General features: G+C 37.3%; 2 protein-coding genes across 5 annotated transcripts in view; both read left to right on the top strand.

Moving 5' to 3' along the window:
* LOC306996379 (uncharacterized protein) overlaps nucleotides 1-14442 on the top strand; it is a 51881-nt gene extending 37439 nt beyond the window's left edge. Inside the window, exons 33-68 of one of the 4 annotated variants that reach the window (XM_079608799.1) lie at nucleotides 4755-4808; nucleotides 4897-4950; nucleotides 5048-5101; nucleotides 5193-5246; nucleotides 5343-5387; nucleotides 5493-5537; nucleotides 5917-6024; nucleotides 6135-6188; nucleotides 6270-6323; nucleotides 6593-6646; nucleotides 6767-6874; nucleotides 7437-7490; nucleotides 7608-7715; nucleotides 7853-7906; nucleotides 8019-8072; nucleotides 8183-8236; nucleotides 8439-8492; nucleotides 8571-8678; nucleotides 8764-8817; nucleotides 9609-9662; nucleotides 9766-9819; nucleotides 9971-10024; nucleotides 10117-10170; nucleotides 10279-10332; nucleotides 10424-10477; nucleotides 10565-10618; nucleotides 10774-10827; nucleotides 10907-10960; nucleotides 11297-11314; nucleotides 11427-11480; nucleotides 11578-11640; nucleotides 11769-11934; nucleotides 12031-12137; nucleotides 12772-12849; nucleotides 12931-13113; nucleotides 13202-14442. In XM_079608799.1, the coding sequence (XP_079464925.1) occupies nucleotides 4755-4808; nucleotides 4897-4950; nucleotides 5048-5101; nucleotides 5193-5246; nucleotides 5343-5387; nucleotides 5493-5537; nucleotides 5917-6024; nucleotides 6135-6188; nucleotides 6270-6323; nucleotides 6593-6646; nucleotides 6767-6874; nucleotides 7437-7490; nucleotides 7608-7715; nucleotides 7853-7906; nucleotides 8019-8072; nucleotides 8183-8236; nucleotides 8439-8492; nucleotides 8571-8678; nucleotides 8764-8817; nucleotides 9609-9662; nucleotides 9766-9819; nucleotides 9971-10024; nucleotides 10117-10170; nucleotides 10279-10332; nucleotides 10424-10477; nucleotides 10565-10618; nucleotides 10774-10827; nucleotides 10907-10960; nucleotides 11297-11314; nucleotides 11427-11480; nucleotides 11578-11640; nucleotides 11769-11934; nucleotides 12031-12137; nucleotides 12772-12849; nucleotides 12931-13113; nucleotides 13202-13357 (2535 nt within the window). In that variant the 3' untranslated portion in view covers nucleotides 13358-14442. Of the gene's footprint in view, nucleotides 1-4754; nucleotides 4809-4896; nucleotides 4951-5047; nucleotides 5102-5192; nucleotides 5247-5342; nucleotides 5388-5492; nucleotides 5538-5916; nucleotides 6025-6134; nucleotides 6189-6269; nucleotides 6324-6592; nucleotides 6647-6766; nucleotides 6875-7436; nucleotides 7491-7607; nucleotides 7716-7852; nucleotides 7907-8018; nucleotides 8073-8182; nucleotides 8237-8438; nucleotides 8493-8570; nucleotides 8679-8763; nucleotides 8818-9608; nucleotides 9663-9765; nucleotides 9820-9970; nucleotides 10025-10116; nucleotides 10171-10278; nucleotides 10333-10423; nucleotides 10478-10564; nucleotides 10619-10773; nucleotides 10828-10906; nucleotides 10961-11296; nucleotides 11315-11426; nucleotides 11481-11562; nucleotides 11642-11768; nucleotides 11935-12030; nucleotides 12138-12771; nucleotides 12850-12930; nucleotides 13114-13201 lie in introns of those variants that run through there. The other 3 variants (XR_013797060.1, XR_013797061.1, XM_079608800.1) reach the window with 3 other exon arrangements.
* Nucleotides 14443-14479: 37 nt separating this feature from the next.
* Nucleotides 14480-25351, top strand: part of man1b1b (mannosidase, alpha, class 1B, member 1b) — a 15038-nt gene continuing 4166 nt past the window's right edge. The window contains exons 1-13 of the mRNA XM_079606692.1: nucleotides 14480-14802; nucleotides 15715-15861; nucleotides 16014-16122; nucleotides 16593-16690; nucleotides 16833-16978; nucleotides 17106-17197; nucleotides 17377-17556; nucleotides 19829-19977; nucleotides 20079-20267; nucleotides 20372-20562; nucleotides 23333-23453; nucleotides 23543-23737; nucleotides 23849-23980. Coding sequence (XP_079462818.1) covers nucleotides 15763-15861; nucleotides 16014-16122; nucleotides 16593-16690; nucleotides 16833-16978; nucleotides 17106-17197; nucleotides 17377-17556; nucleotides 19829-19977; nucleotides 20079-20267; nucleotides 20372-20562; nucleotides 23333-23453; nucleotides 23543-23737; nucleotides 23849-23980 — 1701 coding nt within the window. The 5' untranslated portion in view covers nucleotides 14480-14802; nucleotides 15715-15762. The remainder of the gene's footprint in view (nucleotides 14803-15714; nucleotides 15862-16013; nucleotides 16123-16592; nucleotides 16691-16832; nucleotides 16979-17105; nucleotides 17198-17376; nucleotides 17557-19828; nucleotides 19978-20078; nucleotides 20268-20371; nucleotides 20563-23332; nucleotides 23454-23542; nucleotides 23738-23848; nucleotides 23981-25351) is intronic.

Here is a 25351-nt window from a genome sequence, read left to right as displayed (position 1 = left end):
CTCTGAGTATTTATAAGGTTATCTTTAGTTTGAATACTTGTATAAATTCTCAATTCACCTAACCTTTGTTATCCAAACTCTTACAAAAACTGTCTTAATCTTTAACCAGCACCATGTCTAACCTTCAGGAGTTAAAACCATCCTATAGACATATTAGTTCAAAATCAACTTCTTTAATTTTCCTTGCCCATAAGGCAACATGTTCCTGATATAAATTAATAAGTTATGTTACTGTCTCCCCAACAAATAATGACAATCAGATGGTCTCAGCCGGCTCTTGAAAACACATTTCCCATCAGCTCTTTATCTATAATTTCCATCAGACTTGTCACAGTTGAAAACAAGCCATACAGTGAATTGCGAGGGGGGGTTTTCTCTGGTGAGTGGTATAGAGGAACTCACATTTTCTCGGTCAAACAATGCTCTGCTGACCCCACAATGCTCTGCTGACCCCAGTGGCCTCTGGTAATCAGCGCTCAACTCTCATACCTTCTCACATATAACACCTCCATCCGGAGATGCAGTGTCCGGGACCCCCTGCGTTAGAATGTCTCCTGGCCAGGAAAATCATCCCGTCTTTGAGTAGCCACGTACCCACTGGTGACCCGCTCGCATCACACAATCAGTTTCTTCAACAGAACTCAGCTGTTTTTCTGGAGCTTAGGAAAGACACATTCAAGAGTCACCTCAACTCCATCTCGACTGCCTAATATTGTTAAGGCAGACAGGTTAACAACAACAGTATTCAATCACTCAAATCTGTTAGACATGTCCGAATCAACAAAATCACAGTGAACAAAATTCACATCGTCTATTCAGTGTACATCTATAGTCATGGTGATAGGTCCTGTGTCATGGTGAAGGCTAAGATCAGACAAATACGTTACTGGTCCTAAAATAACAAGTACAAAAATGTCACTTCAATTCAGGTCTACATTATTATTTTAAAGACTTCTTTAAAGTCATTCAGTTTTACAAATCTAAAATATTTAATTACAAATTGCCCTCTGAATGGCAATGATTTCCTTTAACATGATTTCTTTTAACATCTGTGTCTATAATTTTCAACTGAAACACTGTGCTTTACTAAATAGCTTATTGTCATGACAGGCTAAGATAACAGCCTTCTGACATTGAATGAGACAGAGACTCTGAGACCTTCAAGACTGGCACACTGTTTCTCATACTAAACATTCTCTACTTTAGCTACTTTATCTTTTAATTCTAGCCCAGTTTAAGACATCTTTGCCAGCAATTACATACGTTTTCAATATAAAAATAATTTTATAGTTGTCTTTTACTCTTATATCAGGAAATTTCGACATTACAAATTTCCACTCATATTGAGTCAGTTTCAGCCAAGTCCCAATCTTATCTTTTGAAACCAAAACATCTTCTAGCTGCTTCATGGTCAACACTACCAAGCTGTTTGTTTAATCAGATCCCTTTCTACATTTTTACATTTAGCAACAAATAGTTATTCTATTTCTCAATAACGTTTCATTAAAACATCTACATTTTAGTTGTCAGGTTTTCAATTACAACTTTATCTGACAATATTTTCCATATTTTCTCTTCTAGGGGTTTACCAATCTACAATTAGGATCTTCCAAAACCTTTTTTTTTTAAGCGTTTCATTATAAGACAATCATATTTTTAGTTACCTTTACTTTTACAAATATTTTGCTTATCTGCAATTTACATCTACTGGTACTTTAGTTCTTTCCTTTTAAAAGGATTTCCTTACAACTTAAATCTTTCAACTTTCTTTTCTCTTTCAATCTGAGTGGGCATTTACAGTTCCTGCTAAATGACCCCACTGACCACAATTAAAACATTCTCTGTCCCCTTCTCCTATAGCTCGATCTCTCTGTCCCCTTCTAACAGCTCGATTACCTTGAGCTTTCTAGCAGCTCCAACTTACTGACACCCTTGAAGCAGTGTGTTCCAATCAGTTTGTAAACAGAGCTGATAAGCAGTTCTCTGTTCCTCTTACAGTCCACCAGTGGCGGATCACACTAGCCAAATCATAAGCTTCATCATTATTATTGGCAGAACATTAATTTTCATAAACTGCACGGAAATCCATAAATTGTTTCTAAGTTGTTTTCACAAAGTTTCTATTTAACTTTAACACTTGTCCAGGGAAAATTATCCCCGACCCATAATTTCCTTTATAAAACAGACAATGTCTTTTTCCCTCAATGACTTAATATCAACAAAATATCCGACATTTAACATTATTGAATTCCAAAATCTGTCTTTATATCTCTCTAATTCTGTATTATCATCAACAACACTGATTACAATAGCAAGTACACATTTAACATCCAGAAGCCGGGCTGAATAAGCACGCGCTGTTGCTGTACTCCCAGCATAGCTGGAGTCTTTAGGTTCAAAAGATAATGGTTGTCAAACCAAAAATAAACATAATTTCACTCTTTATTTTACTAAAATATAGAATTGTTCCCCATTTTGCTTAATGAAACATTCATTATCTTAAATCATGTTAATCCCTGTTAATCATACTCAATACCTTATCATTATTATTTTTAATCTGAACCTCACTTTTCATACCATTTCTTAATCTGACTTAACAGCCGTTCATAAATAGTTCCATAACTTTTATCAGAAATGTTATTTTCATAACATACATTTTCTACAGTTGTTTTCTTCTCAAAATGGTTAGTCTGCAGATTCAACAAGTATTATCATTACTGTCTCTGTCCCACTTATCCTACTTACTGTTTTTTACAGAAACCAAAATATCATATTACTCAAATCTCAATCCTTCACAAAGACAGCCTTATTGCTGCTTGCTACTTCAACTTTTGTTACAAATAAAATCTTCTGACATCTAATGTCATGCATCCATCTAATGGATGAAAAATAAAAACCCTTTTATCAGTTATATTCAATCTTACTATATGGCAATACATTCTACATCGACTCTTTTATCTTTTATCTTCTTCAAGCCAACAACTCATTGTCTTTTCACACTTTTACACACGTTGAACGCAGACACAACAACCTTTGTTTCTCTCTGCCCTGTTCAACTGATTCCCGCACCGTCTTTAATCTTGTTTCTCAATATCATACATTTCTGCCCTTAATTTCTATCTCATTTGACAAAACACCGGTGTACCAAATTTCGCAAGCTTGCTTTTGAGACTTCCCCATATTAGCCGCTCATCTGTTTTCTGTGGATTTCTCTTTTACGCGCGTTCTCTTTATTTGTCAAGCGTCCCCGACAAACCCGACCTTTCTTTTAACCCAGTCGGACGGGTTACACTATTAGTGTCACTATTAGTGTCCTCCTAATTACGGTTTACCAAAAAATCTGTTACGACTTTCTTGGCTCCCCCTAATTAGCCTCAGCACCCAAAAATAATTTGCTCCGTGGTGGAACAACTAATTTTCAGGTACCTATCTGTATGAAATGTTTTGGTCTGTCACAGTTCTCAATTAATTCCAGATTATTTATCTGCTTGAAATATCTTGATCTGTCCGTAGATCTCAATTAATTCCAGATTATTTATCTGCTTGAAATATCTTGTTCTGTCACAGACCTCAATTAATTTCAGATTATTTTCCTCGTATCTGTTTGAAATATCTTGATCTGTACGTAGATCAATTAATTTCAGATTACGTACCACAGAAAACAGTTCTCAGCCAATATGGTTCAATTTCACTCTTCCCCCAATTAAACTGAATTTAATTACCTTTACTCAGGGATGCTGTTCCGAGCCACCTTGAGTTCTTTGATTCCAGTGTCCGATCCTCCCGGGCTCTGACATCGGCCGGCCTCTCTCTCTCAAGTTTACGAGGTAGAGCTGGAACTTACTCAGTCCAGGTGGCCAAACACCGTCCGATCTCAGGTCCAGGAGGCATCGTCCAAGGAATCCCACTTCTGACACCAAATTGTTGTGGCAAAAATTCATCAAACAAACATCACTGCGTAAGGGAGACTCAGAGTCAAATTATAAAATTAAAGTATTTATTCTTGCAAGAAGGAGCAGTCTAATACACAGCTGTTACCCTGTGCAGAAGAGTGACACACCCCCTAACAGACTGAACCAGCTTTTATCTATAAGTCTCAAGGCCTTCTCCGCAGAGCCTTCCTCCCACAGTAGTTTTCCATTCAGTAATTTTCCATAGACAAAGAAGCCATAACACTAGTTTCGATTCGTCACTAGAGCCAACTCCTAAGCCCTCCTTCACCAAATGGCCTTCTGACATCTAGGTCAGAGGTCCTCGTTCGTCTGTTCTCTGGAGTGTCTCTCCCTTCTGCCTTCCCAGGTACATAAAGAGAATCTTCTCTCACTACAAGTGAGAGTCACACATGTGACATTCTTTGAATCATCTATATTTTACTAAAGATCAATGAACATCATAAAACCGCCACTACATTATAAAGTCGCAACTGCGTGTTATTAAGTCAGAATTGCGAGTTTATTTCTTTATAACATGCAATTGCGACTTTATGTCACGTAATTCTGACTTTATATCTCATAATTCTGAGAAAGTCACAAAAAAATTCACAATTATCTTTTCAAATGTTTTATTCTGTGAAGGAAACAAGCTTCCATAGTAGACAAACTTTGAAAATTAAATGTTAAATATTGTTCATGTTTCATATTCCTTACCATCACATAATTTGAAATTCAGAACTATTTTTTATACACACATCACTGCTGAAAACACAAGTTACGCTTTTCATTACTACATTAGCTCAAGGTTTCTCCTCTCATTAGGGTCCACTTGGACGACCAGGCCAAGATGGCATCCAAGGCCCACCCGGTGAGAAGGTAAGCCTCACAGAGCTTAATATTGCTGTCAGAACATTTATAATGTAAATAATACACATGTGTCATTACTGTGTGTGTTTGTTATCAGGGCTTCACTGGAAAACCTGGCATTGCAGGTGCTCAGGGGCCTGTAGGCATGTATGTAAGTGTATCCCGCATAAACCAGTCTGGACTGACATAAAAATTCATGATCTGTTTGTTGTAGCATGGATTTGATGATATGCTGTTCTTGCTCTCAGGGTTATCCGGGAGCCATCGGCCTTCGTGGGCGGCCAGGTCACAGAGGAGAGGGGGTTAGAACTCTCTGCTGTAAATATTTTACAATGATTATTTCTTTGTCATTCTGGATTTTGTATCATGTATTGTGTGAATGTGCAACTGCAGGGTGAACCCGGCATCAGGGGACCTCTTGGTCCACCAGGGCAGAGAGGGCCATCGGTAAGTTAAATTTTTTCAGCTGAAAAATATCATTAGTGTTATGACATCTTGGTCACTTCTTCTCTAATACAATTGTTACCATGTTAACCGTCTAAGGGTTTACCAGGCCCGCCTGGCGAGAGGGGCCCACGTGGACCACTGGTAAAGTGACTTCCCCATCACAGAGACTAGATGTATTTTGAATCTTTAATAGCACTGTTTTTATATTCAGAGAGGTTATCCTTAATGTTTCCAACATTTCTTTAGGGTCGCCAAGGGGAAACGGGACCTGCTGGCTTGCAAGGAGTGCCTGTATGTAGCCCTCAGTTTGAAGCATACATTTAGTTTTTTCAGAAGCAGAAGTAAAAAAAAAATATATATAATTAAAAGTACAGTAAATAAAGTGTGTGTATATGTTTCATGAGCCACAAATCAGCATATTAGAATGATTTCTGAAGGATTATGTGAAAGATTGGAGTAATGAAAATTCAGCATTGCCATCACAGGAATAAATTACATTTTAAAATGTATAAATATATATTAAAATTGATAGTTTAGTATTGCCATTACAGGAATAAATGACATTTTAAAATGTATACATACATTAAAATAGAATATTTCACAATATTTCTGTTTTTATATATATAATGTACATTAATTCATATGTGTGTGTATATATTTGTCAATTCAGGGGCACTCAGGACTGCCAGGGCCTGAAGGTGTAACTGGAAAGCAAGGCCCCCCAGGGAGCCAGGGGCTTCAGGGGCCACAGGGAAAACAAGGACCAACTGGATTACCAGTGAGTGGGTACCCCTCATTTTGATTGCATTTTTAGGCTAGGTTTTAAAAAAGGATGTAGCAATTCTGAGCGTGTATCTGAGATTCTGATCACATTCTGCTATTCTTCAGGGCTCACTGGGAACAAGTGGAATGGTTGGTCGAGTAGGAGAAAAAGGAGAGCAGGTATTGTAAGCATTTCAGTTTCTTAAAACAAGTTACATAACACATATGATTAAGCATTTACTTTATAGTGCTCTCCTTTAGGGATTACCAGGACCTCCTGGTGACCCTGGATTGTTTGGATTAGATGGACCACAGGTCAGTTCATTTCAGTATACGCTGATATGAGATATCCTGTTTGTCTTCCCTGTATCATCTTCTTGGGCATATTTCCAAAAATGCAAGCAACTTGATCCCTGGTTCAGTGTGTTTTTAACAAAGACAGGGGAATGTTTTAATATAGGGAACATTTACATAGCATAAGTGCTGGAGATCTTTGTTGAAATGCTATTCATCAGCAACCCCTTCTTGTTTTAGTAAAATTCAACATGAATTAACAAAGTTTTAACACACTTCTCTCTTTATAGGGACATCCTGGTCCAGTTGGTTTTGAGGGTTCATCAGGGCAAAAAGGGGGATTTGTAAGTGCCAAATATTGATGCTGGTTCATATACATCCAACAAAACTTTATCATGGAGTCTATCAGCTTCCTCTCCAAGCTTTTTCAAGTCAAATGATTTTACTTGGGTATTTGATTTAAGGGATCACCTGGAGCCATTGGAAAGCCTGGTCCAAATGGATCTCCGGGAGAACACGGGCCTCAGGGCTCTCAGGGGGTGCAGGGTGCACCAGGACCACGTGGCAAAGAGGTCAGTGTCATATATTGATTACCTGAGGCTTCAAGTCCTGTTAGTAACTTAAAAAAAATGAAGAAGTTGTTTATTTTTAACAGAAATTAATAATTGTATTTAGCAAGAATGCAACACGCTGATTCAAAAGTGAGAGTAAATACATTTATAAGATTATTAAAGATTTATTTCAAATAAATGCCATTTTGTTTTAACGTTCTATTCATCAAAGAATTGGGCACAAATGTATCACACTTTCCACAAAAAATTGATTTCTAAAGGTTCATGTGACACGAACAAATAATGAGCGATAGAATATAGCTTTGCCATTACATTAATTAATTACACTTTAAAACATATTCAAATAGAAAATAGTGATTTTAAATTGTAATACATTTTCACAATATTACTGTTTTACTGTAAAAAAAAAAATGAAATAAATGCAGTTTTGGGGAACATAAACTTATTTTCAAAAGATCTTATCGACCCCAATTTTTTAACGGTAGTGTGTGTATCATAAAAGTCGTCATTCATTTAAAATGTATTGCAATAAGTTATTATGAGTATGATATTTCATATCCAGGGAGGTATCGGACATCCAGGTGATATTGGAGACCCGGGTCCTAAAGGAAAAAAGGTAAAATAATTTCAATATATGGTTATTTTAAGTACAATTTCATTAAATGTACTGTAGAGGTCTGTACACTGACCAGTTTCCTCAAAAAGTAAAGTAGCTACATTTTTATTTACTCAGGGTGACCCTGGAAATCGAGGATTCTCTGGGCAACAAGGCCCACCTGGATTTTTGGGGGATAGAGGAGAGCGAGGAGTGAAGGGGAATAAAGGCTACATTGGACCACTAGTTAGTGATTTTGCTGAAAAAAATCCTGTTTCTGTTGGGCAGACCCTTCGTCTGGCTAACTATTACACACTGCTAATATGTATTAGTTGTAATTTATAGTGTTAAAGTGCTTTGAATAATGATCATCTCTTCACCAGGGTCAGAATGGTTTGATGGGAAAGTCTGGTCCGTCTGGTTTGATGGGTCTAGAGGTATGCATTTTATTTAAGATGCATTAAACCTAAATCAACTTATGTGATTGCAGTTTTTGATGGACATTTTTTCATTTTTGATGTTGAGTCTATAAGTTGTCTTTAAATGCAGGGTTTGATGGGTTTTCTGGGACCACCAGGAGCAAATGGTTCACCAGGCCTAAAGGTATTACTCCCTATTCTTCCTCAAGTTTCTTTCATCAATGTTCCTTGTAATAGATCAGGATTACCCTTATACATTTCCTAATGTAACAGACTTGCTCTTTGTTTCAAAAGGGAGAAACTGGATCACCTGGGGCAACTGGCTATCCAGGAGATCAAGGCAGCCGGGTAAAATCAATGGCTGTTTTCCATATTAAAACCGTTTGGGTCAAATAACCTCTCAAATGCATATACAAGTGAACGGCAGAGACACCACAATAGTTTCAATGCCCTTTTTTGCATACATATTAGCTGCTATCCAAGTTTACAGGGACTGAGGGCAACCCTGAATGTTAAATTAAAGTCATTACGTTTTATTTTTCATCTACAGGGGATGGCTGGGCAGAAAGGCTTACAAGGGGTTATGGGAAAAACAGGACCTCAGGTTAGTACAGCTAACCGTTTCAAGGTAAATTCCGGTTACATTGCTTTTTTCAGGGGATAAATAATACTCTTATTGCAGGGAACCATGGGTCCCAGAGGCCCCGTGGGCTTATTGGGCCCAAAGGGTACGCCGGGACAAGAAGGACCTAAAGGTGAACCAGGAAGACAAGGACCTCCAGGGCAGATGGTGAGGCTCTGAATTAAATGAGAACTTTTATAATGAGTGACTGAAGTATGTTTGGTGTCGACTGATGACTCTCTCTTTTGTACAGGGACCACCGGGTCTCCCTGGTACTAAAGGACCCTCTGCATTAGCAGGAAAGGAGGTAGAATTTCTAAATAAAATGCTCCAAATTGTTATTTAAATACAGAAACTGGACTGTAGTTGTATTAAAGGTACAGTGAGCAATTTCTGAGAAACACTGTTGATATTTGAAATGCACACTCAAACAAACTCACCTCTCCCATCATTGCTCCGCCCCCCCAAATAACGGACACGCTCTGCAACACGGGCAACCACATGAAGCTGCTGCATCAGACAGCTCGCGCAATATGAAAGAATCAGCTGTAATTCAACAGCAACAACAACAGCAGCTTGGTTCTGTACAACAGCAAAAAAACAATGTTGTCTTTTTTTCCAGCACTCACACACAGAAAAGACATCTAGCAAATAATCACAAAATTGTTTGTTTAGGCGTTTATTTAAATTTGTAACGGTGTTTCTCATTTTTTTATTTTCAACTTCGATAATTAGTGTGGTTCAGATAACATAATATTTTGAGTTTCTATTTATTAAACCAATTTGCTTCATTGTATTAACTCAAATTTTTAATTTCAATGAACTCAAAAATTTTAAGGAAACCAGGTAACTTTAAGTTACGTAAACCAACAATATTTTTTTACAGTGCAGAAATCACTTACAGTACTGCACCTTTAATATTATGTTAAATATAAAATATATAAATGATTTTCTTTGCATATTATCAAAATTCAACGATACACTAAATGTATATGCATGCACTGTATGTATATGTATGTGTATGTATGCATAGTATTTATTTAAATGTTTAAAAAAAAAATAGTTTTGCTTTTAAATGCTTTTCCCTGTTATTTTCAGGGACTTCCAGGAGAAATGGGTGTTGATGGCCCTGTTGGCCCACCTGGACCACAAGTTAGTATTTGTGTGAAAATACATCTATCAGTAACTAAATGGTAATATTCTTTCACTGCCTGAAGATCAGGTATTATGCATTATTTATGTTTAAATGCTTTAGGGTCCAAAGGGCAAATCTGGGCCTCAGGGAAGGGAGGGACCAAAAGGTCAGAAGGTCAGTGTAGTCTAAATCTCTTTTCATCATATGTTATGATTTAATTTGTAATCTAATACCGTTACATTCACTCTGTTTTTTCAGCTGCTCTATTAATTCTTCATTTGCTCTATTAATTTCTAAAGTCTTATATACTTTTCCAATTTTTCAGGGAAATAATGGTCAAGATGGACCTCCTGGAAAGACTGGACATGCTGGGAAAAGAGTGAGTAGGCCTACAGTGAAAAGGTTTTTTAGGGTTTGAAGGAAACATTTTCAGGATTAAAAGTACAATTTGAGTAATTTTTTAACTCTTAGGGGAAAAAAGGAAAAGCTGGTCAGAGGGGTCTCAGAGGACCTATAGGCGAGAAGGTACTCATGTATTCATTGCTCATTTTTAGATGTTATGTAACCTGTAAAGGCATAATGCTTGCCACAATTTATAATACGTTTTACCAGCTTTCGTTTGATGTGTAACAGGGTCATAAGGGAGCACTGGGAAAGACTGGACCTCCTGGCAGACCAGGACAATATGTAAATGAATACACAAATTTCCCTCACTGGGCTTTAGAAATTCATAAAGATAATGTGAATATTTATTAGTGGTCTACATGTATTGTTTCAGGGTTTACCTGGAATTCGAGGCGAGAAAGGAGAGAGTGGTGAAAGGGGCTTTGAGGTTTGGGCATTAATGGAAATGTCCTATTATAACTGTTAGAGAGACAAAACTGAGAACCTTGAGGCTTACTCTTCTTTCTGTCCAAAGGGAGAGAAGGGGGAAATTGGGCCACTTGGTCCTCCAGGGGGAGATGGACTGAAGGTACCTTCATTCATCTCAATCAAACACTAGAAGAAACTTAAATCATTTCAGAAGGGAGGGGAAACAGACTCAAGGCACCTAATAGTATTTTATGTACATACTGTAAGTAAATGTTCCTTGTTTGCAGTGGTTGAATATCTGTTTATTTGTTTCAGGGGAAGCAGGGCCTGCATGGGGAGAAAGGGAGACATGGGCTAAAGGGAGAGCAGGTGACATTTTAGATATGCATGTAATCCTACAATGATACTGTTGGCATGTAGAAAATAGAGTAATTTGTGTCACTTTTAGGGGGATATTGGCCCAACAGGTAAAAGAGGAACCCCAGGTCTACCAGGGATGCCCGTAAGTCATCATCTCTGATTTTTTAAAAATCTATTTGCACAAAATACGATTCTCAAATAATTAATAATTCAGAAAGTTCAAAAGAACAACATTTGTTTGAAATGAAAATCTTTTGTAAGAATGTAAATGTCAAGAATCAAAATCAATTGAATGTGTCCTTAAATAAATGTATAAAATCTTACTAATCCCAAGCTTTTGAACTGTAGTGTACATTTAAAACAAAGTAAATATTTGAAAAATGACAAATTATTTTAAAAAATGTAAAGTCCAGTATCATTTCATGCACTCATGGTACTCAAGATAATATTTCTCTATGTCCATTTGCTCCCTCTACAGGGCCTGTTTGGAGTAAAGGTTTGAATCAAACATTTAAATACAGACATTCATTTAATACAAATTGTTCTCTTATCTAGTTCACTTTTGCAATTAATATTTGTTGATGATGTGTTTTATTAAATTTGTTCAGGGTTTAAAAGGATATCCAGGACTTACTGGTCGAAAAGGAGAGAAAGGAACTCCTGTGAGTTTAACAGTACTCCTTTACATTACCTGAGTGATATATGTAAAACATTTAATTAATGCCTGTGATGTAACTATAATAGTGCTGTTTATTTTAGGGCCCACCAGGTCTTCCAGGTCCACCGGGCTTATCTCTAAACCTTACACTGACTCAGATAAAAGTAAGTAGCTGATGATTGATTTTACATTAAAAAAAAAAAAAAGGATTCATTCATCATATCACATGCATAATTACACATGTTTAAACTTAATTGTAATGTGACAACATTTTTTGGTTCTCACAAATCAGGACCTCATGTACCTCTCCGACAAGCCCAACTATTCACTTATTAGGAGCTTGCTGGACTCCCTTCAGCAAGACCTGCGATTCCTCATAGATCCTCCAGATGGCACTAAGCAACATCCGGCCACCACCTGCTTGGAGCTGATGCTCAGTCATCCTAACTTAACAAGTGGTCAGGGTCATTCTCACCAATGTTATTGCAAGTCTGTAGACATGGATACTATGGTACTTATTGTTAATGATTTTTATTTGACTGTTCTTGTTTCAGGAATGTATTATATCGACCCAAATCAGGGCAGTTCTGTTGATGCTTTGCTAGTATATTGTAACTTCAGTGCAGGTGGACAAACATGTTTGTCACCCCTGCAGCCACAGGTAAAGTAAAAAAATTTCATCAGCATTTCGATGAATATAAAATGTCTTGTCACTTTTGATAAATTTAATGCATCCTTGCTGAATAAAACTATTATTATTATTATTTTTTTTTTATCTTACTGACCCCACATTAAAGGTAGGGTAGGCAATTTATTAGAATAGATTTATTTCGGTGTTGACATAGAAACGCATAAATCCGAGTCTGAGGACGTGAGAACGTCACGGGTTGCCATCTCGTAATTGTGGTTACGACATGGTATGAACGCAGCATAAGTTCGGTTCAGGAGGAACTGTAAAAGATGGCTGCTGTTTGTTTGTGTCACTCAGTGACTGTCTGTCTACAACTCTGCATAGCGCACTAGTGACGTGATGCCTGGTCGAGCAGGGTGTGCAGAGGTATGGAAATAGATATGTCGACGGGCTGGTAGGACATCATGGTCCTGTGACTTCTTCTGAAGCCCTATGTACTTATTTAGACCACTTCTATTATTGATTGCTATCAGGATGTGATGAGAGTTTCAACCAGTATAACAAAATATATTAATTTTGGGGTTGCCTACCCTACCATTTATATGACCAGTTTCATTTTGTTTAATTCATATTTGGCTGATAATGAGACACCTCTCTGCTTTAGATACCCATGAGATCCTGGCTCAAAGATGCCACGTCAAACTCATTTACTTGGTTGAGCACTATAGATGGCGGCTTTCAGGTATGTTATTTGATCAGAACAAATAACCAGAATATCCTCCTGCCATCATGTCCCGTCCCTGAGTAAATCTTTACTTTATAGTTTGATTACACTGAAACTGGTGCGGTACAAATGAGATTCCTACGACTGAACAGCAAGTTTGCGAAGCAGAACGTCACATTTTCATGCCAGCCAAACACCCACCAGGGCTCCAATGAAAGAGACATTAAGTTCCTTGCCGACTCAAGAAGACAGAGCTTCTTGGGAACATTACTGGATTGTGAAGTAAGACAACTGTAACCAAGTTATATTTATAATGGATTGCATTGCTGGTCACTTGAATTTATTATGTCCCCTTTCTGTCTGTGTTTAGCATACAGAGGCGCTGGATACAGGCCCTCGGGAGTCTGTGTTCCAGTTTGAGACCGAAGACCTGGAGCTTTTACCAATTAGAGATGTGGCTTTATTTGGCCACAGCGACACAACAGAAGAGTTTCAGTTTACTGTAGGACACGTCTGCTTCAGCTAAAACATAAACAATCTCTCATTTGAGGGCAGTTCTGCAAAGCTCTTACTGAGTAGCTCTCTGCTGAGGAAATCAGGACTTTATTTACTATGTTCTCCATCTGCTGTGGAATGGAGGTTCCTAATGAAGTTTTCACCTTCAGTTTACAGTGTACCTTCAGTACAATGAACTGGTTTGTTGTCTGTTGGCAACAGTAATCTGGTGCACAGCTTCTCATGAGGAGTTGTAAAATATTGTTGTATATTGTTTGCAATGCTTTTTCTTCTTTTGTTAAATAACTGATTATTTATATGATTGATGTTACTCGTCACATTCACTTCCACAAACCATGATTTCTTTAAAAAAAAACTTTGATTCAGGTTTTGTTGCACCTTATGACAAAGAGCACTGTGATATACACTGCATGGCCAAAAGTTTGTTTGACACTTTTAACACCACACCTGTGTTGTCATTATTGGTCATGTGGTGTAGTATGTGGCACCCAAAGCTGGTACTATTTAAACAATGTGCCTCAAACGTATATCAGGCACTGCTTGTGAAGTCTAATAACATGAATTACTTCCTACAAAGCTGTCAGCGGTTGATGTGAGCCCATTGTTTATGGTGGAATTTGTTATATCTCAATCATCAAAGTATGATGACCAAGTGTCAGTTGTTCTTGTGTGCAAAGTACAAAACAGTCCCATTAAAAGTTACAATTTAGGTTATTGTAAAGTATCACATTGCAATCTGTTTTTTTTTAAATAACAAACTGATTTTATTAAAATTTGAGTTTTTTTATTATTATAGTTGAGTATGCCAAAAAAAAAAAAAAAAAAAAAAAAGTATAAGCAAGTCCTGGAGGATTTTTTCCCTCCGGATTCCTTTATGAATTTAGGGTGCATTCAGCTTGAAATATAATAACTATTTATTATAGACGGCTAAATATAAAAATATGAGTTAATTATATTAAAGATTTTTTAAAATGCAAGGCTGCATTTAGTTGATCAAAATACATTAATTTATGTTCATTCACTAAACTCCAGTGACCATTTCAGTCTAGTGTATAAACCTGTATGATTGTGTAGTAGTAAATAATAAATCATCCCAAAATGAGTTTTTAGGTTTCCATGTTTTGCGCCCTCTGGAGGATTATTTGGAAAAGCCACAAGTTGCTACTAGTGTAAGTGTACAGTTCAACACGCCTCCCTACAGCTGGATGTGTATTCGTCTCTAGGATATCACTTGAAACATCAGCTAAGAAAATGGCTGCAATATGATCCAGTTAATTCTTCATGGTTTTCAAACGTGTCTTTCGAAAGTCGCATGGTATTCGATTTTTGTGAGTGTGACTGATCGCCGGTGAGCTTTAAAGGCCCTTCAGTGATGCCTCGGACCGTCGTGAGATCCTGAGCCGACCAGAGCTCCGCTCCACACAGCTGGAGCCTCGACATACTTCAGGAAGAGAGGTGAACGAGTTTGTCTGACGCTTAAGCCCACATAAGTCAGAGAAATGTATTCATGTGTCGTATTTATTGTGTTACTAAATCGAGAAACTGAACAGTTTTTTTTCTAAATAATATATAAATAGTTTTAAGGGCTATTTAGACCCAGCCATAATTTTAAGTCAGGTTTCTGTGAAAAAGCGTTGTCTGACAGCTGGCTCCTGTGGCTACCGAGAACCGTTTCTAAATAACAGTTCCTCGATTCAAACTCATTTATATTTATGGTATTCTCCCTCTGTGGTGGAAACACCGTACTAAAATACTCTTGACTTTGTTTTCTGAACTAAGTTATGTATTTATTCGCTCGACGATGATATGAGAACGAATGACTCTTATGAGTCGGTTCTTTTGAACGAATCAAACATTTTCGAAGTGGTTGCTGAATATAGAATTAATCAGTCAACGATTGAAATATGCTACCCGTTTCTGTTTGTTTAGTATTTTTATTATAATATAGTTAGATCTTTTTTATTATAACGTGTAGTTAGATAATTAGATTGGTTGGACAATATGTGTCTTTTTATGTCATTTATTAACAGGGTCTCATCAGCTGATGGTATATGAAGCAGTTTTAGACTTGCTCCGTAAATGAAATATAAATATTTTATGTTAATCAAAAAACATCATAATTGATTTATGCCATCGACGTCTGTAAAGTGTCAAATGTAAACGTTATAAACGGTTTTCTGTGTCATCATCAGTACTGTATGTGCCAGTCTGCTGCCCACGCAGCTACTGTCAGCACGGACTGTGTCTAAACACCTAGTGATCTGCCTATGTAGACAGCACTTTTAAACGTTGCAGTCAACCCAGAGATATTGTAAAGGTAGGCAGCCTTCTTGGTTTTGAGAGCTTGTTTTCTTTCTCTGTACACAGAGACCTGGCCACTGAGTTTATGAACAGTCTGGAGAGAGACAGGGAATCATGCTTTCACCATCAAGAAGGGATTTCGTATCTCTGACTCTCAGTGAAAGCGGCAGCTACACCAACAGCAAGCAGTGGCGCCGGCAGTCCTGCTGGAGGGTGAGTTGAACATTCAAGCCAATTATTTATTTACATGATGGTTTTATCAATTAGTAGCTTCGAGGTTCTACTGTGTAGTGTAATGTCTTAGTTTAGTATCATTTGATTGCAAAGATCTGATGATTCTACGATCACCTCTGCTTTTTGTCCAGAAATGGAAACAGCTGTCCAGATTGCAGCGCAGCCTGATTCTGCTTACATTGATGCTGTTGCTGGTTTGTGGAATCGCCACATCTCCCACTCTCATAGAGCACTGGAGAGGTGAGCCACTATACCCCCAAGCAAATGTTTGCTATATAAACCCTTTAAAATTCCGATGTACAGTAACAGAGGTAGAGATTTTTTTCTTCCATATTGTGATGTACATCCAAGCAAAACAACAGATTATGGGAAAGATAAAAGATTTAGGGCAGGAACTTGTTTCTATCCATCAGTTGTTGATTCGATCTAAATGCAAGCTTTATGAACTAAATGATTGGAGGAAACCGGAATATGTCACCAGAGAGAAGTCTGACGTTTCACCGGAAGATTCAGTTTTGACATTTTGATGAAAAAAAAATACAAGTTACCTTTTTTTTTTTTTTTAAACATACATGGATGAACCGTGCACAATAAGATCTTTAACATGCATTTACAAAACTGAATTTCCATTTCATGCCAACTTTAACCTAATATCTATCGAGGTTTGATTCAGAAGCTTATTACACCTCCTCTGTGTTCATGTTTCTCAGCTGATGCAGTTGGGGGGAACAGGAACGATGAGAAGCCTCAATTTGTTGTTGACCTGAAAAATGAGTACAGATACATTCTTCCTGAGCCGCCCTCTGAGGTCAGTGTGACCCATTTGTTTCTTGCTTGTCTTTTGGATGCCGCCTTTTATGAGTAACCCGATAACTCAAGGTTACGGGCTGTGCTTTGTGCTGCTGTTTCCAGTTTGTGGCAGTAACCTATGTTTTCCTTGTGAAACACAGAGAAAGGACTACCGTAGACGTGGACCTCCTGTCTTGCAGAACCGTTTGCAATTCAAAATGAATGTTTCAGGTCTGTTGGAAGAAAATCATGGACCGGACTTAAAGAATGCGGATAAAGGATCGGAGGGAGGAAAGCCGATCATTAGGTTTGATTTTAAATGTCAACTGTACTGAAACACAACAGCATGTGGATTTTGTCTGAGTATAGAAAACTAGATATTCCCGTGGTTGGTTTATTATTATCATTATTATTTATTTCTTACATGATTGTAGTTGGCGTGGAGCTGTGATAGAAGACGAACAGGCCTCTGATACTGACACCAAAGACACAGAAAACCAAGACGGCACCGCATCATTAGCACGTGGTTTGTTATTTTGTCAACTAAATTTTTTTCCCTTTGATATTGAACAGGAAAAGAGCCAGTTCCTAAATCTATTAATACTTTCTAAATATAACCACATTTTATGCAGCTGATCTGCCTGAATTAATTAGTTTTTTTTTCTGGACTGAAGCAGCTGTTTCCTGTGTTTTTGTTGCTTTCAGCTGAGAGCAGGCTGGAGGCTGTGAGAGAAGCTTTTAGACATGCTTGGAAGGGCTACAAGGACTTTGCTTGGGGTCATGATGAGCTCAAACCCGTCTCTAAATCATATGGAGAGTGGTTTGGACTTGGTCTGACCCTAATTGATGCTCTGGACACCATGTGGATATTGGGTCTCAAAGAGGGTAATTTAGTTTGCTAGAGAAAATACATTACAGAAGCCCACACAGAACTATTTTTTCTTCTGTCTCCTTTTCTCAAGATCCAAAATGCCTTGTGGCATGGACTGGAAAAAATCCAGTCCAAGTCAAAAGACATTAAATAAATAAATCTTATTTATTTACAGTATATATTAGGGCTGTCAGCCCTAACGCGTTAACGTATGCAATTAATTTAATATTTCTTAATGTTTTAAAATAATTGAACGCAAATAATTTACTTAAGCATGTGAAATTGCATCATTAACATAATTTACGTCACACGGTTAGATGATCTTAGAAGTCATCTAGTTTAGATGAGTTTATCACAGTGAACCAGTAAGTGAATTCATTCGAAAAAAAATCAGTCCAAAACAGCGCTAATGTAAAGAAAACCAGGGATCAGAGATGGCAGAGAGAATAGAGACTCACTTTTTCAGTGAATTATTCATTCCAGGTTGTTTCACTTTAAAACATGAGCTCTGTCAAATTCTGTGATTGTTTCTAAAGAGCGCGAGCCCTCACACATCGCGCTGTGTGAAATACAGATGGAACATCAAAATATCCCACTGCTGTATGGCCAGATGATGCGTAAACTACGTTTCTTGATTGGATAAAGCAAACCAGCGTCTCGCTAGTAACGTTTTGATGGATGAGGATTGCAATCAAGGTAAAGACGATTGCAGTGACATACAGGAGTCGTACAGTAAGTACTCGTGATGCGAGTCCGTTATATTTATGCACAGACAAACCGTGCATGTGCACTCTTGATGCACTGATAGCATGATGTATTTATGCACAGACACATTTCAGTACATTTACGTTGTTTCCACACACAGTCAGGATAATGCTTTGATTTTTCGTCATGTGTATGTTGATGTGTTTAGTAATTATGAATGGATCCGTGCACTGTGTTAGGTAATATGCAGTCAGGTCACAATGTTTTTTTGGCATCTCCATGTGGTCCTGTTCGGTATTGACTTGACTAAAATTATAAACAAGCTCTAGCACTGTACACAAATGTCTGTAATGTGAAAGTGATAGTGTGTAAATTTATTCTCTGACAGTGTAACAGAGACACAGTTTTTAGTTTACAATTTTTTGGGAAATCAACCAACTGACTTAAAGGTACAATATGTAAGAATTTTGTACCACAATATCCAAGAACCACTTGCACAGTGTTATATATTTCTTTCAGTTGTGTAGTTACATTATCCTAAATGTTTCCAAGAATTTGTAAATTCAGAGAAACGTACAATTTTAAATAGTGCCCGTCCCTTGTCACTTTTCGCCTGTCAATGACGTAATATCTGCGTTATCCCTGGTTTCCGCTTGTACTGACACAGTAACCATGGCGACAGATGTGGACAACTGTGTTAAGTCTAGCTGCACGCTCATGCTGTTGTTGTTTCGTTCAAACATTATGGACCATGGCAAGTAGACTTAGGGAAAAAAAGTAGAAATAAAGCGAGGATCAATGTCGGCGTGGCGTTTTCGAGATGCCGAGAGCTCCGCAACAAACTTGGACTTGACAGAGCTTCACGACTTGACAGAGAGACGTCACTCTTCCATGTACTTTATTAGACAGGTGAGCAAATGTACATAAAACGAATCAATGTAATATAGCTAAACGTGATAAAACATTAGAATATGAGCAGTATGTTATTCTAATGTTGATCTAGCTTACTGCTAGTCATGTAGCCAACAAACTAACACATTATAGAATAACATAATAACTTTCAACACACTCAAGTGCAGTTTAGTATGATAGTGTAGACCAAGTGAAACAGCGCTGCGTTACCTCACAAGTTTAATTCATCTAATAAACTGACTTGTATGAGTATTAATTCAGCACTTGTGGGTAGTTCGGTAGAATGAAATGTCCTTATTCCTTTATATCCGCGGAGACGCGCTTGTGGTGCTGATATCTGTCTCTCATTAGCAATCGCCCCCTTCATACCACGGTCATGTTCAAAAATATGAATGTTTTCACTTATCCATAAACATGATTAGATCCATCGGCATGACGGCAAGTTCCATGATTCCGTTTATCACTGCGTCATCAATCTACGCCTTTGTTATTGTAAGAGGTTAGCAGTTAAAACAATTACATATCGTAGCTTTAATAATAGCTATATGTGAATGCATATAAAAATTAAAAATACACTTCAACTTCACCTACTCATTTTATGATGTACCCTGAAGTTGTTTACTGTGTATGTGATCTGGCTTACTTAATTTACATAAATGTTTTTGACAGAGTTTGCAGAGGCCAGGGAGTGGGTGGCCAAAGAGCTCTCCTTCGATAAAAACGTGGATGTTAATCTTTTCGAGAGCACCATTCGTATCCTGGGGGGCCTTCTAAGTACTTACCATCTGACCGGAGACCTCATGTTCCTGGATAAAGCTGTGAGTAAAAAGTAAACCCCCACCCCCGGTAGCTCAAAACATCTCTTCTTCCTGTTACTATGTTCTGGTGATTGGATGCTATTTTTATAATAATTTTTCAGAAAGATATTGGCTCCAGGCTGATGCCCGCCTTCAACACTGCCTCTAAAATCCCCTATTCTGATGTGAATATTGGGAAGGGAACGGCTCATCCTCCGCGATGGACTTCAGACAGCACCGTAGCTGAGGTCACTAGCATTCAGCTGGAGTTCAGAGAGCTCAGCCGACTCACTGGAGACACCAAATACAAGGTGGATGGATAGTCTTTCACAATTAAGACCCAAACACTCATTTAAAGAATTCTGTTCTCATTAGAACAAGTGGTTTCTTATCATCCATGGCTTTCTTTCTGTAGCTTGCTGTGATGGAGGTGATGCAGCAGGTGCATAAACTGGACGGAAAGCAAGATGGGCTGGTGCCGATGTTTATAAATACCAACAACGGGCTGTTCACCCATCAGGGCGTTTACACGCTGGGCGCCAGGGCTGACAGCTACTATGAGTATCTGCTGAAGCAGTGGATACAGGGAGGCAAGACAGAGAACGAGTAAGTCGAGGGTCATGTATGTTTGGACGTTATAGTTTATTCCTTATGGGGTTGGGTCAATACCAGGATTTTGGCTGTGGAATGAAGACAGCTTGTGGTATTAACACACACACACATATGTATATATATATAGATGTGCGCGCCATTCAACATTACAGTGTAATTGAAAGCTATCAATTAACATTTGTTAGGTGTCAAAAAATATAACAACTTTTAAATTAAGTGAACTTCAAACAATCCTCACATAAACCCATAATAAATGTCATATTTACCTGTGCCCTTCTGTCTAACAGGTAGGAAATATTTATATATAAGTTAATTTACAGACAGCATGTTCTCTTTTGTCTTGTCGCGCTTGAATGGTTTACAAGCATTTGCGTGAATAAGAGCGTGATCATATAATGTAATGCTAGCCAAAGGATGAGAGAAAAAACGGATGATGCATTAAATATTTTTTACACGTTACACTGGGAAAAAAAATTGCATGTGATAAAGCATATATATCAGGGTGGGAAATTAGCACCCGCCAAAGTGGCCCCCTCTTTTCAAAGTGGCGGGTCACTTTGCCATGTATACCAGCCACAGTGGCGGGTGGATTATAATAATGCTGCGTTCGCACCAAAAGCGCGCGTAAACGCGTCTTTACATTGACTTAACATTGAATGTATTAAGTAGTAACCAATAAACACATGCTGCGAGTGATTTCATTGTACGGATTGGACAGCCTTTGTCAAAGAATGCGGTTGCTAAGTAACAATAATACACTTTTATCGAGTAACTCTTTTGATTGGTTTTCAGCGCTGTGTGTCACGGCGCTGAAGAGACCGTTATACTGTATAACTTATACACATAGCTAAGCTGAGAATAAAAAAGTGTATATATATAGCTGAGCTGGTGCAGAAGAAAGGGAATTTTTTTTTTTTAATCTGGCGACATATCCCTGGTGTTAGGAGGCCCGCAGCGGAGTCAGCAGTTATAAATCAACAACTACAAACTGAGGGCGAAGTAAAGAAAACGAAAAGGTAACGTTACTTTTCGAACAAGTGGCGCATTGATGACCAAGGGAAACGTTATCCTATCTTCCCGACGACCAGTCTATGCACTGCACTTGAAATGGGAAAGTGTCGGTTTAATCCGCTGTGGCCACAAATGCCAGAATTCAATAATTTAAACCCCAAATCAGAGCTTTTCTGTTAAAAGAATATGTTTTCTACACTGTCTTTTCAATAGTATCTGGCAATGCGCGCGCGCTCTCTCTACACTGCTGAAGCGCGGATGATCTGAAAACACAGACAAGCTGGCGATCTTTATTTGAGATTTTCTACTTAAATTAAAGTGTCATTCAGTCGGTCTGTGTTCTGTCACGAGCCGCTTGCGCTGTTTGTGCGACTAAATCTGCGATCAAAATGCAGGCTGATATCCAGCAGTGTTTTTAATGTTGATCATATATGAACAAGAATGCAATGTTTCCCGAATATCCACACGATTTCAAATGTGACATTGATTGTATACAACAGTAAAAAAAAGGGTCACATTAAGTGATGTACTGCATAAAACAGTATAGTCAGGCTTATTGCTCTATTTTGCAACGAAATCTGTGGCTTTGAACGAATCGTGTAATTCAATGAATGAATGACTCGATGACCGCCACCTACTGGCTATTTAAATGTAATATTTTTATTAATATTTTTTAACATTGCATATTTATTGAACATTGTTTTATTTAAAGCATTATTTATTTTTAAAAGGTATTATAAAGGTTAAAAAATAAATGGAAAAATGTATTAAAGGGGGCAAATATTGTCTCTTAATGGAAAAGGTGTGACTGCAGTCTAAGTGGAAGAGAGGGGGTACCAGGGGGTACGGCACTCAAAAACATTGGAGAACCACGGAACTTAGGAAAAGGGATATGTAGAATTGCACAAGTGCTACTGCTAAAAGAGTGCAATGTAAATAATTTCTCATAAGCTTAATTGAATGGCCTAGAGACAATAATTGTGACATTTTTCTGTCTAAAGACTACATATAAAATAGCTATCTAAAGTAACTGCAGTTTACTAAAAGTAATGCCTTAAAGTTTGCATTCATAAGCATTTTCGTCTGAAGTTGAAGACTAAGACTGAATCAAAAATGGTTGCCAAAATGAACACTGGCCTACACACACCAAGCGCACTACAACACTGTTGCGTATGTATTAAATATGACTGATAATTTAAATAAAATGTTTTATTTAATTCAACTAGCCTACATAGTAGCCTACATAATTATTTTCCAGGGTTTAAAATTTATACAGATTTGATATTTTCCCCTCATACTTATGTTGGAATGGGTACGAAGTTGGCATTGAATTTCATTTGAAATGGTATTAAAAAGGTCTTAAAAAGCCTTGAATTTAAGCTGGAGGATCCTGGGGGTACCCTGAAATAAATAAAAAAACGTATTGAAGCAATTTCTTTCTTGCAATTTGAATTCCAGAAAAAGTGGCTGGTAAAAAATATAAGTGGCTGGTAAAATTGGGCATCCACCAGCCACTGTGGCTGGTGGACAAAAAAGTTAATTTCCCACCCTGATATATATATATATTTATTTATTTATTTTAATCAAAAGGATAAACAATGCAGATGTATTTTTTACAGCCAGTTTTGATCATATTTACCAGGGGTGCCATTCATTCTGAATATATACACATACATACTGTACATACATACAAATAATGTATTGCTGTAGCTTTTTTATTTATTAAAATTAGTTTGTGTTCCCATGTGTTCAGATTGCTAGATGACTACCTGTTGGCTGTGGAAGGGGTTAAGAAGAACCTGCTGAACAAATCTATTCCTCACGGCCTTACATTTGTAGGAGAGTTGTCCCATGGACACTTCAGTCCCAAAATGGTATGTTTGTTCTCGATTAATAACAAGAACTTGAAGTTCAGAAATAGCTCATCTAGCCCCTTTTTTTTCTCCTTTCTTGTTTCTTTTAGGACCATTTGGTATGTTTCTTGCCTGGCACACTGGCACTGGGGGCACATTACGGCCTTCCTGCTGATCACCTGGAGCTGGCAAAACAGCTGATGGAGACCTGCTACCAGATGTATGCCCAGATGGAGACTGGTCTGAGCCCGGAGATAGTTCATTTCAACATGCATGAGGGAAGCACAAAGGATGTAGATGTAAAGGTGAGCTGACAAAGAGCTTTTAAGTTTTCACTACTCTCAGCAGTTGTGAAAACATGTTTGTTTGAGTTATGTGAAATGAAACGGTCTTCGTGATTTTGTAATATCTTGCAGATTGCTGACCGGCACAACCTTCTGCGGCCAGAGACCGTGGAAAGCCTCTTCTACTTGTACAGATTCACCCAGGATAAGAAGTACCAGCAGTGGGGCTGGGAGATCCTACAGAACTTCAATAAGTACACAAGGGTATGTGAGAGAGTGAGAAACTGTTCCACTGTTACCTTGAGGTGTGTTTAGAACATGCAAAATAGTGGAAGGAAGATGCGTCCAAATTGATGTTTTCTGTTCTAAATAGTATGCGAGATTCCAAAATAATGTAAATTAATTTATAGAAAATAGTTTGCCAAAGGTGTCCAGACGTTGTGCCGTTTCTGTTGGATTTTTGAAGTGTGTGCCTCAATATTGCCCACAACCCATTTCTCAGTTTAAGTATTACAGCAGGTTTTAAATGAATGTGTAGGGTAATACATTTAGCTAGTGATTGTATTTTAGTAAATGTAGTTACTGGTATATTTTAATTGTTTACTTTAATTGAATTTGTTCAAAAATTATTATTAAAATGTATACTTTATTCAGCAAGGATGCATTAAATTGATCAAAAGTCACAGTAAAAAACATTTTATAATATTAAAAAAGATATTTAAAATGGTTGCTGTTCTTTTGAATGTTCTATTGGTCATAGAATCATGAAAAAAAATCACGGTTTCTACAAAAATATTGAGCAGCTCGACTGTTTTCAACATTGATAATAAGAAATGTTTCTTAAACAGCAGATCAGCAGATTATAATGATTTCTGAAGGATCATGTGACACTGAAGACTTATATAATGGCTGCTACAATTTGTTTTTTTAATTACAATAATATTTCACAATATCACAATTTTTTCTGTATTTTTGATCAAATAAGTGCAGCCTTGGTATGAATTAGAGACTTTGAAAAAACATTTTTTTTATTTTTTTTAACGTACCAACGCTACACTTTTAACCCTCTGGTGTCCTTCGTTTCAGAGTCACACTTAGGACCTTCGGGACCAAATGGTCCGGGAGGGTGGGAATAATATTTATTAAAAAAAATGTAAAAAAATTTTTTTTTACTTGTTTTTTATAATATTTTTTCTTTTCTTTTTTGGTGTTTTGAGATAATTTTATGATTTGTAATTAATATTTATGCAATAATTATGACCCATTTTTTCCCATTGAATATAATATAAAAAAAAATTTTATATGTAATTTTTTTTTTTTTTTTTTTTAAGCTGTATTTCATTTTAGAGTCAAGCCTTGGCCTCATGAAAACAATTTTTTAAATTATATTGGTGCCATCTGGTGGATACACTGAGCATTTTTATCACGCAATAGCACATTTTTACCACTAGATGGATTTACAGCTTTCTGTAGAAAGGCTTGCGAATTCTAGTGATTTTTGCACATATTTGCCAATTTTTTTTCAGGTTGTTGATTTTAAAATATAATAACAGATTCTCAAAGACTATTTTTTGTCTTTTTTGTTTGTTTGTTTGGTTGGTTTAATATTTATGCAATAATTATGACCCATTTTTC

The sequence above is a fragment of the Phoxinus phoxinus genome (assembly GCF_949152265.1).
Source record: "Phoxinus phoxinus genome assembly, chromosome: 3".
NCBI classification, from domain to species: Eukaryota; Metazoa; Chordata; class Actinopteri; order Cypriniformes; family Leuciscidae; genus Phoxinus; species Phoxinus phoxinus.
Note: the sequence above shows the minus strand (reverse complement) of the source record. Positions and strands in the feature narration are given on the sequence as shown.